This window comes from Crocodylus porosus, unplaced genomic scaffold (genome assembly GCF_001723895.1).
Source record: "Crocodylus porosus isolate Cpor-Errol unplaced genomic scaffold, CroPor_comp1, whole genome shotgun sequence".
Classification (NCBI taxonomy): Eukaryota; Metazoa; Chordata; order Crocodylia; family Crocodylidae; genus Crocodylus; species Crocodylus porosus.
In genome coordinates, this window is record NW_017728906.1 from 63069499 (window position 1) to 63084213 (window position 14715).

The 14715-nt window shown below is 47.7% G+C and overlaps 1 protein-coding gene across 6 annotated transcripts in view; it reads left to right on the top strand.

The window, feature by feature from the left end:
* The window catches only part of SCML2 (sex comb on midleg-like 2 (Drosophila)), a 92774-nt gene that overhangs the window by 17117 nt on the left and 60942 nt on the right, over positions 1 to 14715 (top strand). For 5 of the 6 annotated variants that reach the window (XM_019529245.1, XM_019529242.1, XM_019529243.1 and 2 more), the window contains 2 exons: positions 2600 to 2670; positions 6584 to 6818. In XM_019529245.1, coding sequence (XP_019384790.1) covers positions 2600 to 2670; positions 6584 to 6818 — 306 coding nt within the window. The remainder of the gene's footprint in view (positions 1 to 2599; positions 2671 to 6583; positions 6819 to 14715) is intronic. The other variant, XM_019529246.1, reaches the window with a different exon arrangement.

The window sequence follows — 14715 nt, forward strand, 5'->3', positions numbered from 1 at the left end:
GTGTTAAACACCATCAGGTTCTCATCTGCCCATTTGCTGAGCCTGTCCAGGTCGACCTGGATCGCCCTCCTATCTTCTGGTGTGGATGCTTTGCCCCAAAGTTTGGTGTCATCGGTGAACTTGGCCAGTCTGCTTCTGACTCAAGTGTCCACATCATTAATGAAGATATTGAATAATGTGGGTCCAAGGACAGAGACTTGGGAGACCCCACTGGTCACAGGTCCCCCTGATGATTGATTTTCATCAATTACTACCCTCTGGGTCCGACCACGGAGCCAGTTTCCTAGCCAGCGGATCGTGGTGGACCTAAGGCCACAATTGGCCAGTTTTGCCAAGAGGTGATCGTGGGATACCAGATCGAAGGCTTTTTTTTAAGTCAAGATATATGGCATCAATCTCTTCTCCTTTGTCCAGATCATAGGTCACCTGGTTGTAAAAGGAAATGAGATTGGTCAAGCAAGACCTATCTGCAAGAAACCTGTGCCGGCTATGCCTCGCCGCAGCTGTGGAGGCAAGGACTGGGTTCCTACGCAGCCCATGCAGGCAAGCAGGCTCCAGGAGTGGTGTGGGGGGAAATCAGGGTCACTGCTACTTTTTTCTTTCATGGACTCTGCCTCCCCAAGCTGCTGCCAGACTGCTTGCGTGGGCTGCCTGCACAGCCCCTGAGCCTCACGGAGCCCGGTGCTTCACTCTACGGCTATGGGGCAGCAAACTAAAACTCCTCTGAGGTGTTTTATTTTGCTGTGCCCCAAAGTCATTTAAGGCTCAGTATGCTGCTGAATGTGCTACAGTGGCTGGAATTAATGCGTGATATGCCACCGATGCAAGCAAAGACCAACGCCATTAAAGTGGTGCAAAAGCATTTAACCCACTTTAAACTGTTGTGCACACATGCCCCTTGTTTCATCTACACATGCTCAAGAGCAGTACTCTCCTCAGAAGGTGTTCTAAAACATTACTTCTATGATAGAAAACTCCTTCTAATTTTCACTGTAAATTATATTCATGGCCAGTTTATACTGATTTATTCTTGTGCCCTCAGTCCTTTTAGTTGCTCATTTCTCTATGTAATGATTACTTTCCTGGAGGGACAGTGTATGTATGGGGAGCAATGATATATTTATTGCATAACATGATTTTGTTTTCTCGTAATGTAGATGAACATTCTGTTCCTTGAATTGAGGGCACTATAAAATGAAACAAATATTTCGTACTGAATCATTTACTGTGAGCTGATTTTTCCATTAGTTTTGTAATCTATCCAAGCCTCTTTTTTAAAGTCTCCCAAATTCCAGACACTTTGAAAACTACAGATTGGTTGATCCACTAGGTGGCATCATTACACCATTTTAGTTTTCTCATTTAGAATATCATTTTTGGGGAGGCTGTAGGAAACACAGCAGTTATAAAACCAGGAAAAATGAATAGATTTGTTAAAAATTTTGAGACAGCTCCATTGTAGAAGCAATATGTGGGTTGTATAATTACAGTTCTTGGCTTCTTAATGTGTTATATCTATGCATTGCTTATTTATATCTTTGGCTATGTAGCATCTTGTATTGATCCATCCGTTACCTTCAGGTTTTTCTAGGTCTTTAAGCAAATCAGATGTAAAAAAAAAACAATTTTAACTTTGCAAAGAATTTGAAATGATTGGTGCTACATAAGCAGTTGCTTGATTCTGTTGCTAAGTTTTAAGGCAAAATGCTTATTCTTTTTCCCCTGAGAGGCAATTTCAATTATAGCAAACTTATTTTTCTGGCTTGGATTCAGGGTAAGTCCACATTGCCTCTATGCTGTGCTTGAGACTGCGGGTGTAAAGCACATACTGCCAACATGTTCCTGCTTGGCACGTCATTCCCTGGAAATGAGGCAGTGGAGCTGCCTTAGAATGGCCTCAAGCACATAACAAGAAGCAGGCCGGAGATTGTAACAGCCTGACAGTAGTACTGGGGTGCATTAAAATTGCGAATGAGGGTGTGGCTGTGCTGCTTAAGGCAATACCAGGTGCAGCTAAGGCGGTGACAAGTCCTTGGGATCATGTTCACAGATTACATTTGCAATCCTAATTCTTAGTAGACTTGACATATTTGCTGATTATTCTGAAGACAATGTTAGGAACCTTACCTGGACCTATAACCGTAATATGTGAGTATCTTATGGTTTCTAACATATTTACCCTCATAACACTTCTCTGAGGTAGAGTGTGCTGCTATTCTTGTATTACAGGCTCGAAACTGAAGCACAGAGAGACTAAAGTGACTTGTAAAAGACCACCGAGAGGTTTGTGGTGGAGCAGGGAACTGAATCCAGGCCTCTAGTGTCCCCTAACTACTGAATCATCTTTCCTCACTCAGGAGGAAATATGTGTGAGCTTTGTTTTGAATCTGCCTGTAGGGTGTCTTTCCTGTGAATTACTAGAATTTCAAAATCATCTGAAGGTGTGTCAAACTCATATCTTTCACAAATGAGGATTTTACTTTTTTTACAACTTAAAAAGCAAGGATTAGCATTTAAAAAATTGTTGCTTTACCCAAAAAGTTTGCTAAACTATTCCCTTTAAAAGCTGTCTAATTTTTTTTTCTTTTTTCTTTTTCAGAACAGTTTAATTGGGATGACTACTTGAAAGAGACTGGATCAGTAGCTGCTCCTCCACAATGTTTCAGACAGGTACACTAAATTCTTTTATGTAAGTGTGGTTGTATGTTCTGTTTATATTTGGAGAGTGTGCATAGTAGGGGACAAATAATTACCTTTCTCTTAAGGTTTCTGGTGACTTTCCATTATACTGCCCTGTTCTTATGTCTCATATAGTTTTGGCAGATTGTAAACATTCAGGATAAGTCTTCCCATTTTTGGTCTCTGCCTCAAATCAGCTTTCACAAAAATATTTAATTTGTTTTTGAAGGATGAGGCTATCTTAAAAAATAAGATGTTTACTAAAATTTAGAAAAGTTTTACTTGCTTTTTAATGGCCTCTTGGGTTTTGAACAAGCATTTAAAATTTTGCCAAGGAGAAGAAAATTGGCTTTTGCCATCCCTATGAAAGTCGTTTGAGTTCTGAATCAGGCAGCCTGGTGCTGCCAGGCTGTGGGGAGTGGGGGGGTGATCCCTGCTGCCCCCCAGTGTCCCATGCTGCCTGGGGGGCTCTGCACGAGCCCCCCCTGCGGGTGCTTGGCCCAGGCCAGCTCTGGCCCTTAAAGGAAAAACCAAGAAAAACCCTGGGACTCACCGCTCCTGCAGTGGCCTCGGGGCTTCAGGGGGCTCATGCAGAGCCCCCACATGGCACAGGGCAGCAGGGACCCGCTGGCAGGAGTGGTCAGTCCTGGGGCTTTAATCGTTTTTTTTTCTTTTCTTTAAAGGGCTGGCGCTGGCCCAGGTGGGGCACCCGTAGGGGTGCTGGGAGATCAAGAGAGGGATCCCCATGCAGTGGGGGGACAGCAGGGATCACCCCCCCACCCAGCAGCACCCACTGAGCCAGGGCTCTTTTTTTCCAAAGAGCCGGGAGCTGGGGCAGGCAGGGCAGCCATTGCCGGGCTGGGAGAGTGGGCAGGGGGTGGGCCTGGCTGATTTAGAGATTTGGAGATTCTGTCTAACAGGACTAGAGGACCAGTGGGGCTAAAAAAACCCCCAACCTAATTTCAGTTTGGAGCTTGATAAGTTCATGAATAGGGTTGTGACATGGTTGCCTGTCTTTAAAAGGGGACTGTACTTTATAACCTAGGAGGTTTCCTTTTGCCCAATCCTGCATTCCTCCTTAATCATTTCTGCTCTCCTGATTCAACAGTTTCATAAAGGAACTTTTTCTCCCCTCATTTATGATGCACTAAATATTGAATGTACATTAAAGTTCTGTGATCAGCACAGGAAATGGGATTGTATTCTTGCAGATGTCTTTTTTAAGAGGAAGGCACCAGACTGTCTATTTTGAATTACCAACTCTGTCAAAATCTTGTGTGATCTTGGATAAATCATTTAAACTCTATATTTATTTCCCATTTATAAAATGGAGGTAATACGTCCTGTCTTTTACACTTTGGCCATCCAGGATAACTCTCCCAGGTTTGTTTTCCTGAGAGAAAAACTGACTTGTACAGACGTTCAAATAGAGAAGCAAAGAGCCTGCAGTATGAATGCTGGGCTGCCAGGGGTCTCCAAATCATGCAGCCCAGAGAACTTTGCAGAAGTTTTCTTGTTTGTTTGTTTGTTTGGGTTTTTTTTTTTTTAAGTGAATGCAGGTAGGGATTTTCAGGGTTAGGGTCTGTGGTGTGCACAGAGTCGTTCAGCTTTCCCCCTTCCTTTGCTGTGTTCCAGCCCTGGCACTCAAGTGCTGCAGGGTGATTCAGGCAAGGAACAAGCCAGAAGTGCTGGGCTTCTCTAGCCTGAAGCACTCAAAGGATGTGTTCTGCTCCTGCCTGGCTGGGGCTGACACATACTCTCCCTTCCTCTATGGGAAGGGGAGGGGGAGGAGAAGCAGCAAAGCACAGTGCCCACCTATACAGACGTTCTGTCTCCTGAGAGAGATTCTTTGGGGATCCACTTCACTTGGGTTGTTCCCAAATTATGTCTCTCCCTGAGTGGTTGCTTTTACTATAGGAGAAAAATTACAAACTTCTGTATACTCATGGTTTTTCCTGAAAGCACAGAACTCTCCCTGGTTAAACTGAACAACTGTCTAAGCCCTTTGTTTAATGTTATTGTTTGGATATAATTGGACTGTGGGGCCACATCCAGACAACCATGGATGCCTGTGACACCACACATACAGGTGTTTCCCGTGCTGCTACCTTGCAGCATGGAGGGTGTTTTTTGACCCTGGGATCTCCAAAAAAAATAAATTTAAAAAAATAAAAAGCTGGGTGGCACACATAGCAGCAGCAGCACATGCTGTCCAAAACCAGAGCCTGGCTGGCTGGAGCCATACTTTGCCTGCCAGCCAGGCTCCCTGCTGCAGAAAGCTACAGCTACAGCTCCCTGGGGCCTCCAGCACCCCAGGTAAGGCTACTGGAGCCAGCATAGTTGCTGGCCCCAGCCTCCCCTGCCCCATCCAGGGTAAGCTGCCACATGCCAGAGTGCATGTGGCATGGATGTTCCCCAGGGACAACTAGCAGTCGCGCAAGATGTGCCGCTGCTACTTGTTCCTGGGGAAACAAACATCTGCTCTCAAGATGCAGCCTAGTTGTAAACTGAGGTTCTATGCTGGAGAGAGAAGCAGTGGAAAAAACCCTGGTCATACTCAGTTCACTCTCCCTTACATCATCCACTCTCTGCCACTGTGGGACACAGAATACTTGGCAAGATGAACCTACAGTTTGACCCAGTAAATGGTAGTCCTTATGTTCTTACAAGATCTTTTTAAGGGTGCCACAGTGTCACTGCCACCACAGCCAAATTAACTGTCCTGTGAGAGTCTGTGCTGGGAAAGCAGCTGTGATAGGAGTGGGTGCAGATGAACCTAATCATTAGGTTGGAGCAGGCAGGAGCACCTACTCCTGCCTCAGCCACTATCTGGTCAGCCCTTCACATATTTCCTGAAAACAGAAGTATGTGGCAGTGCTATGGCTTGCTTGAAAGGAGAGGGTGCTCCTGTTTGCACTAGATTTAGTAGATTAACCTACCACATGTGCTTTCTGGGGTGGTAAATAGGGTGCTGCTCTATTTAGAGACATTATGAAAGGACTCCATGAACCTAAAAAGGTGGAGAATCACTGGTTTAAATCGTAACACCTTTGACCCAAGGAATGTCTCCTAAAATGAGCTTATACATTGCTTAGAACAATAGGGTCCAGATCTTGGTCAGATTCTATAACACAGTGGTCACCAACCAGTCTATCTCGGTCAACTGGTCAATCGTGGAGCCTGTGACAGTTGATCTCAGTTTGTCAGGGGCTCCACAATTGGGAGCAGCAGGACGCACGTGGCTGGGCTGAGCCATGTCCCCTGCCGTTCAGGTCAGGCTGGGTGATTGGGGTCAGAGCCTGGGAGGTGGGCTGGGGCCCGACCCCAGTTCTCTGCTGCCACTGGGCTGGCAGTGGGGCAGGGGGCGTGGGGCGGGGTGGAGACGGTAGATCCTGGGATGCCCTTTAGTTTACAAAAAGTGATCTTCACCATAAAAAGGTTGGAGACCACTGCTCTAACATAACTGTAATAAAACAATGTTTTTAGTTTAGTAAATGAAACTTACCTTGTTAAAGAGAGTCTCACGCTATGTACCCTAGTACATCCAATTATATGTCACCTTAGATAATGTTCATTGCTCTTTTATTTTCCTCTTGTGTTCTTGTTTTCTCCAGATGATACATTATCTCCTCCTCATTGATACTTATTTTTCTATCAAGAAGGAATTAATCCTGTTAATACAAAAACAAATACCCAGTTTTGCTAGGAGGCACTCCAAGTCATCCTATTCCTAATTTGATGTTTATTTTTTCCTTGGTTTAAATTCCCAAATTGATGAGATTTCCCATTATTCAAAATGCTGTTTCTGCTTTTATTTAAACCCAGTAAACTCAAGAATACTCTTCTGTTTAAGTTAAACAGTACTGCAACACAACTAAAAAAAGTCTTTTCTCCCCTCCTGCAGTCTAGGATCCCACCAACCAATGATTTTAAAGTTGGTATGAAACTGGAAGCCCATGATCCTCGAAATGTTACCTCAGTGTGTATAGCTACAATAATTGGAATTACTGGTGCCAGACTAAGGCTGCGGCTTGATGGAAGTGACAACAAAAATGACTTTTGGAGGCTAGTGGATTCCTCTGACATACAGCCAATTGGGACCTGTGAAAAGAAAGGTGGTATGCTTCAGCCTCCACTTGGTAAGAACACTGTTTCAGAAGTAATAATACGGTGTTATTGTTTCTTCTACAAGTTGCTGCTTTCCTATGATCAGTTTTATCACATCATCTTGGTTATTCCTTAAATAACATCCAAGCATCATTTTACTAGCCCAAAGGCTAAGTCTGAGTAAACAAGCAGGACTCAAATATAATATGAACATGAGTTCTTTCAGCCAAAACTCTTATTTTTCTCTTCCCAGTATCCTTTTCTCAGTATACTGAGTTATTATCTTCAGTAATAACTGGAATGGGCTTTTTGTGGCCAGTTGAAAAGGATTGCACCTAAATAATTTTCTCAGTATGTTGTCATAGGGGCTGCTTGCTCTTAAACTTACTTTTCATACAAGTAAGATGCACAAGTGCACTGCTGCCTTTTGATAAAAACAGGCATTGTCTGAAGTCACATTTGTGCCACCGTAACAATTTTTATGGTGGGACAAATGGTGAGCAGGCAGACGTTCGGAGTCTTTGTCACACTACATCAGTGGGATGATAAAAGATACTAATAAATTGTCCCAGTTTTTATTGCAGTACCTGTCTATTTTCTTTGTGGCGGTAGAGTTTGGACAGCCGAAAGCTGCTTGCACTCTCTTGCCACCACAGCCAGGTGCTCTTGGGGCTTGAAGGGCCAGTCCTGTGCACCACAGGTAGGATCAGTTCCCTCAAACGCCTACAGCACCTGCTTAACTTGCCATACTTACAGAGATGCCTGGGGCACATTTCTGTGAATTGGAAAACTCAGGGTTCCCAGATTTGCAGGCCTGTTATCTCCAGGATCACATCCCTGCAAATGGGGAAAGTCTATGTAGGTCCTGGCATGGGGCCCTGGGATTTCTTTGGCTCCTGTGCTGCACTGTGTCTCCTTGTTGGGGCCTGTGCTGACCTGTGCATCAAGTGGAGGCACGGGTCAGTGTGAGTCCTGGCATGGGATCTGGGAAATCCCTGGCACCCCATTCCTCCTTGCCAGGACCTGCCCATGCTTCACATGGAGGCATGGGTCCCCATGTGGAAGTATAGGGTACCAGGAGTTTCCCAGCTCCTGTGCCTCTGCACTATCTTGACCCATGCTGGGGTCCTGTGCTGATCCATGCCTCCGTGTGAGTCAGGGGTCAGTGTGGAGCCCAAGGGACACAGATAACTGTTGGGCAAGAGGAACACATCACCCAGAGGCTGATGCGAGACAATGAGCAATGTATGTATTGCCTAATAAAGTGTATCAGCTGTAGTGGAATATATCTCGTCACAGCTGGTCCATTTTGGTTTGGCAGCATCTTTCTCCCCTTTGTTGTGGGTAGACTATACACGAGTGACCATCTGTCGCAGTTTTATCAGGAAAGTCCCAGCTTTCAGAGGCTGGTCCCAGCCGTCTGTTGAGAATTATAATGCGTGTCCTCGAATGCAAGGACACGGTCTGGCTGGATCTTGGAGCAACATGGAATGCCTTGCAGGCTGGCACTGTTACCTGCCTGGCATGCAGCCCTGTCCCTGCTGACTTGTGAGAGCACAGTGTGGGGAGGGTGAGAGGTCATTGTCCTGGATTTCCATGTGGTCAGCCTACATTCTGACCTTCCTCCCTGTGAGTTTAAGTTTGTATAAAGAAAAGCAAAATAATGGTTCTCCTGCCAGGGATAACTATTAATGCTCACAGAACCTGAGTTGGCTAGCTTAAAGTTAGTTTGGGGTATGTCTGTACTATGCAACAGTCAGTATTGTGTCTTTTATTTTAATGGAATTGTGTCATATGACATATTCACTTGGGGCACAATTAAATAATTGAAAAATGTTTTTCTTTTGTTAACTAAAAATACCTGAAAATGACTATTTTATATATAACACTTGCTGATTTTAACCAGTATTAATTACAAGTTATTTTAAAAAAAACCAACTTAACCTTGATTCTGAAAGCAAAGGTCTATTTGTTTGTTTGTATGTTTTTTAATGGATTGCACACTGTGACCAGTCATTCTATGTATAGCGCTGAACAATTATTATGATGACGATGAAGCATGCACCAAAACAGAATTTAGGTTGTGTTCTGCATTGGTTTAGCAGTGCTAACAGAAACCATGTATTTTTTGTCCTAGTTGTGACTTTGAAATACAAACAAGGAGAACATCAGATAAGTGAGGAAGAGTCAGTTTTATAAGATCACCCTTTTTTTAAACCATAACCACACATCAAAGTAAACATTTTCTGTGCTGTGGCATTTCCTATACTTATAATATATGGTATGATGGTTTGTAAGATCGCTGGTTGAATATAGAGACTACTAGAATTTGCGCCAAAAGTGCATTGCATGGTGGCTCCTTTAATCTTGTAGTTTCCCCCACATCCTCCCTCCCCCTACTGTTTGGCAGAGGGGCCCTGTCAACCTCATTGCTCGCCCCGGATCAGTGGGGAGGTGAAAACTGTGGTTTTAAATATGCCTCAGTTTTTGCCTCCCACTACTGATTGGCAGAGGGGCCTCAGTGCCCCTGCCCCATCTGCTGACGGGACAGGAGGCAAAAATGGTGGCATATTTAAAACTGGTTTTTGCCTCCTAGCCATTAGGAGTGAGCAAAGAGCAGTGGGGCTTATGGGGGGGCCCCCCTCCACCAATCAGCAGTGGGGGGAGAGGGGGTGTTGGAAACTTCAAGATAAAGGGAGCCACTGCACAGCAAACTTCCAGTGCAAATTCCTGTGGTCCCTAAATATAATTGTATAAAATATTTTATTTTATTTTCCAAACCCACAAGCAAATTCAAACAACTGTCATTTTATAAAGAGATGGAAACTGGGGTTTTTTGGTACCTTTTCCTCCACCAATTTGAATGCAAAATTTTTGCTTGAAAAGTACTCCAACTAACACTTGTATCCATAACCAGTGACTACTTTTCTGTGTCACAGGTTTGAGATCCTTTCTTTCTCTAAGACTAGAAATGTATCTCTGTAATGTTGAGATTGGAAGATGGGTCCAAGCACTTAGGATATATCGTATCTTAAGTGATGCAGTACTGGGCAGAGTTAACTGCATAAGAGGACTGGAGGATTGCCAGTCTTTAAAAAGGACTCCAAGGGGGATGTAGGGAACTACAGGCCAGTAAGTCTAACTTCTCTTGGCAAACTGGTAGAAACAGTAATTTAAAAAATGATTGCTAAGCAGATGGATGAACAAGACTTCCTGGGCTTTTCTATTACAGTTCTTCAACAGTATCAACAAGAATATGGATCAGGGCAGTCCAAATGATGTAGCTTATCTGGACTGCCAAAAGCCTTTGACAAGGTTCCGTGTAGCAACCCTTAATGAAATTAGGTTGCCATGGAATTAGAGCAAATGTGGATAAGAAGTTAGTTTAAAGCTAGAAAATGGAGGAAATTAAAATGGGCATTTTCAGAACAGAAAGAAGTAAACTGTAGGGGTCTGTAGGGAAGAAGTAAACCAAGGGATCTCTATTGGTACTGGCTTTAATAATTAATATAGTCATACATGACCTGGAAAGGGGAGGGGGGAAATAACGAGGTAGCCAAGTTCACTGACAACACAAAATTATTCAGATAAAGACCTAGCCTTGGTCAATAAAATGGTAGCTGAAGTTCACTGTTGATAAGTGCAAAGGGATGCCTATGGAGGAGATGAGGGAAATAACCCAAATCTACATAAATTATGATGTGTTCCACGTTAACTGTTGCCACATAAGAAAGATATCTCAGAGTCATTGTGGATAGTCGGTGGTGGTCAAAATGTAAATAAAATGTATATAATTATCAAGAAAGGGGTTGGTAAACAAAACAAAGTATCAGCTGAGTGGGTAGAAAGTAGCTGGGAGCTGCAGCTGGATCCAGAATCCCATGCACTGGAGCAGGAGCCGCCCAGCTGAAGCTTCCTGCCCAGAGTAACACAGCAGGAGCAGGGGAGGACCTGCCGCTGGAGGCAAGGGGAGCAGAGCGGCACCCAGACAGGTGCAGGCCCCCCCAAAATCTGTTCATATTGGCCAAGGCCAGACCAGTGGCCATGGGGTAGAGCATGGTGTGGGCTGCCTTGGGTGGCAGCAGCTGGGGCTTGGCCCCGTGTAGAGCACTGCAGGGGAAGCCATGGATGGTACTGCCCAGGTGAGCTGTACTGCGCCCATCCCCTCCCCTCAACCCCAGCTGGCTCCCAAAACCTAGTACCCAGGCAGCCCCCCATATGCATATGCTCCCCCATGCCCGCACCCCGCCACTCCCCAACAGGGCACGGGCTGCCACATAACCTCAGCCTGTGATCCCAGCCTTGCATGCCCTCTTGGGTCCTGAACACCACTCCCCACCCACCCGCAGCCCCATGCCACATAGGGAGTTTTGATGAGTTGTGGTGGCAGGGGTAGAGGGCAAATAATTGCCCACTCCTGACATTGAAGATCTGGAAAAAATATAGAGAAGGGCAACATGTATGATCGGAGGTATGGAAGGACTTCCATATGAGAGGCTAGATGGTCTGTGACTTTTAGTTTAGAAATGAGATGCTTGAAAACAGGGGACAGTACATGATAGAGGCCTACAAAATATTAAATGATACAGAGAAAGTAAGTAGGGATTTACTAGGGTCATCTACATGAGACACTTAAGTGCACAGTAGTGTAGCTTACTGTGCAGTAAGCACACGTTTACTGGTGTGCATGCTTACTGCGCAGTAAAAAACCCTAGTAACAAGTAAATTTGGAAATGCAGGTATCAGATTTACTCGTGATTAGTTACTGTGCAGGAAAGCACGTATACGTGTGACCTGGGAGCAAGGTTGCTCCCAGGGCAGCCCTGTCATCAGGGGATCAGCCTGACGCTAGCCCCAGGGCTCTGGGCTGAGAGCCTCTGCTGTACAAGGGCTGGGCTGCCTTTATGGCAACTGCTGCCTTAGGCCTTTAAAAGTCTGCTGACATTTTGAGCCATGGGGCACACCAGTAGGCAGCCTGAGGCCACTCCAGGCCCCTGTGTCTTCTTGGGCAGGCCACAGACCAGTTGCCCCAGCCTGCCTGCACTACAGCATCACTGTGTCTGGCACTGTAGTGTCATGCAGCTGCCAGGCCTACCCTGTCCAGGGCAGCAAGGCCACTGCAGACACCAGCCGGGCCTGCTAGCTCCCAGGCCCAGCTGCAGGCAGCTTCTGGTTGTTGGGGCCAGCTCCGCCTGCTCACATCCCACCCCCAGCAGCCTGTCCTGAGCTTGCAGGTGCTGTGTGGCATTGCTTCTGCCATACAGCTGCCAGTCCCACACCAGGCCTTTGCTCTGGGTGGTGCAGGCAACTGCCCAGGTCCAGCAGCACAGGGACAGCTGTGTGGAGGCCCAGAGATTTGGCATGGAACCCATGATGGCGACATCCTTACCAACTCTGATGCACACACTCGTGCCTGCCACCTGGGGCTCCAACTAGCCACAGGAGGAAACTGGTGACTTCATGGCGTTGTCAGGAGAGGTAGAGGTACAGTGCCAGGTCGAGTGGGGTATGCACTTCAGTGCCTATGTCTACAAGGAGCTGTCGGGCCGGATGTGGGAGTGCAGGTCCAACCAGTCAGCGAGGCAGGGCTGCATAAAGGTCAAGGCCTTGCGGGAACAGTGAGTCACCATCACTGACTACAGTCATCAGTTGGGGAATGCCCTTAAGTGCATGCCCTTTATGCAGCAACTGACAAACATCCTCTGCCCTGGGACACAGGCCAGAGCCATGCCGTCTGCAGCAGCATGGGCAGCCTGCCTGAGCCCCCATGCTGGCTCAATGGTGAACAGATTTAGGGAGATGCACTTAATTTGACCTGGGTTAAGTTATCAGCCTACACAACATCTTGCAGCAGTGAGTTCCACAAATTTAATTACACTTTGTGTACAAAAGGCTTTCCCCTTTTGTTAGTTTTAAACATTTATCTAATGGTTTCATTTTATGACACCTAGTTCTAATATTCAGAGGCATAGTGGGCGTGTCTACACGTGCATTTGCTGCGGCACTGATTTACTCATGAGTAAATTACATGCCGGGCAAGTGTCTACATGTGCTGCCAATCTGCTTGCATTTCCCAGGGCCCTGCAATGGGCCTGTGGCACCTGTGGTGGCTGGCATCTGTGGTGACGCGTCACTGGGGGACAGCTCCTTGTGTGTCCAATAGCCTGTGCCGCCAGCCTCGCTGGCTGCACTCTCCACTAGCAACTTGGGGAGTCTGGGCCAGGCACCCGCTGAGCCAGTTCTGCAGCCGCAGTTCTGTCACAAGTGGTGGCCAGCCATGAAACTGCCGGTCATTGGCAGCGCCAGCTCCTTCCTGGGGAAAGCCCCTGACTGGGCACCCACCTGCTGCACCCCGTTGTCCAAGGACACCACCAAGAGCTGCACGCCATTGCTGACAGCCACGACCATGCAGAGCAGCCAGCCATGTCATGGTAGGGCCCACGCTGGGGTGAGCGCCCTTCTGGCCCCTGCCCCAACCCTTCTCCCCCCAACCTGGTCTGCCTGCACTCCTCTGGTCCCAGGTTCCCCACCTTAGCACACAGGGACGCGGGAGACACTGCAGGACTGAGCAGCCCATGTCCCTGGATCTAGGCAGGCACAGGCCTCACATGCTGAGAAATGCATCAGTGCTGGCAGGAATGTCCTCCTCGGCTGCAGGGTGCAGGGATGTTTAGTGTAGCCACAGGTAGTCCTCCAGTCAGCGGTGGAGGTTGCAGGGCAGCCCAGGCTTGCCCCCAACACGTTGAAACTCAGGTCCCATGCCAGGTGTGCATGTTTGCCCAGGGCACCAGTGCCATTGGCAGCAGGGTGTAGTGGCTCAGGCACCACTTGGTCCATGCAAACAGCTCCTTGCACACTACCTGCAACTCGCACAACAGGTGCATGCTCGGGGCACAGTGGCAGTGCAGGGGGAGCGCTAGCCCTAGGACGTGTCCCTGGAGAGGCCCCCTGCAGGGAGGGCAGGGGTGCGGGCAGCTCCTTATCCTAGTTGTCTGGAAGCACCCTGAGCCTGGGTGCCATGGGCTTGGTGGAAGCATAGGAGACAAGCTGGCCTGTAAGGGGTGGGGGCAGCGAGGTCTGGAGTTGTGGTAGCAGATGCTGCCAGGAGCCTGACTTGTCCCACCCTGAGAATGGGGCGGAGGAGGCGGGCTGTCTGTGGCCAGCACCCCCTGGTCTTCGAGCCCCAGGGGAGCAAGCAGGGATGGGGGTGTTTGGCTATTTGCTGTCTGGGCCCTGGCCTACCCACCCAACTTACCATGGTCCCTAGGCACCTGTGCATACCTGTTCCCTGATCTGATGCCAGGCAGTGCACAGGGGTCTTAATTCTGAAATATTGCAAACACTCAATAGATTCTTTCTTATGGTTCTACAGGAACTGCAGCTGCGTGTGGCAGGGGCAAGGCTACACTTGGCAGCTGAGATGTGGCCTCAGGGTTACTGCTGCCCATGCTGGGACCCTGAGGATCCGCTGACTCTGCCAGAGGAGAACCCTGGACAGGATCCTCCTCCTGGACCGCCTGGTCATGGCGTCAGACTGGCTGGCAGAATCTTGGTCCTGGCAGGTGAAAGACGTGACTTGCCAGGACAGGTGGTGGGTGGAGGATGTTGCCTGCAAGGAGGCATGGAACCAGAGCAAGGAGGCACGGGACTGGGAGGACAGGGAGTTGCAGCTTCTGGCTCGAGCGTGAACCAGTGGCGGCGCTGCAGGAGCAAGATGCCATCCTGGTCTGGGCAGTGCAGGCCATGAGCAATGGCTGTCAAGTGCTGGATACCATTCTCACCCCCGCCTTCATGCTGCCTGGCCTCCGACCCTAGTCCCCCTTCCTCCCTGGCAGCCACCCAGCATCAGGCCCCTACGTGGGTTTGGGAAGATGTCCTGCACCGCCTCCAACAGCCAGGAGCTCCTGGCCCAGCCCCTACCCTGGGTTC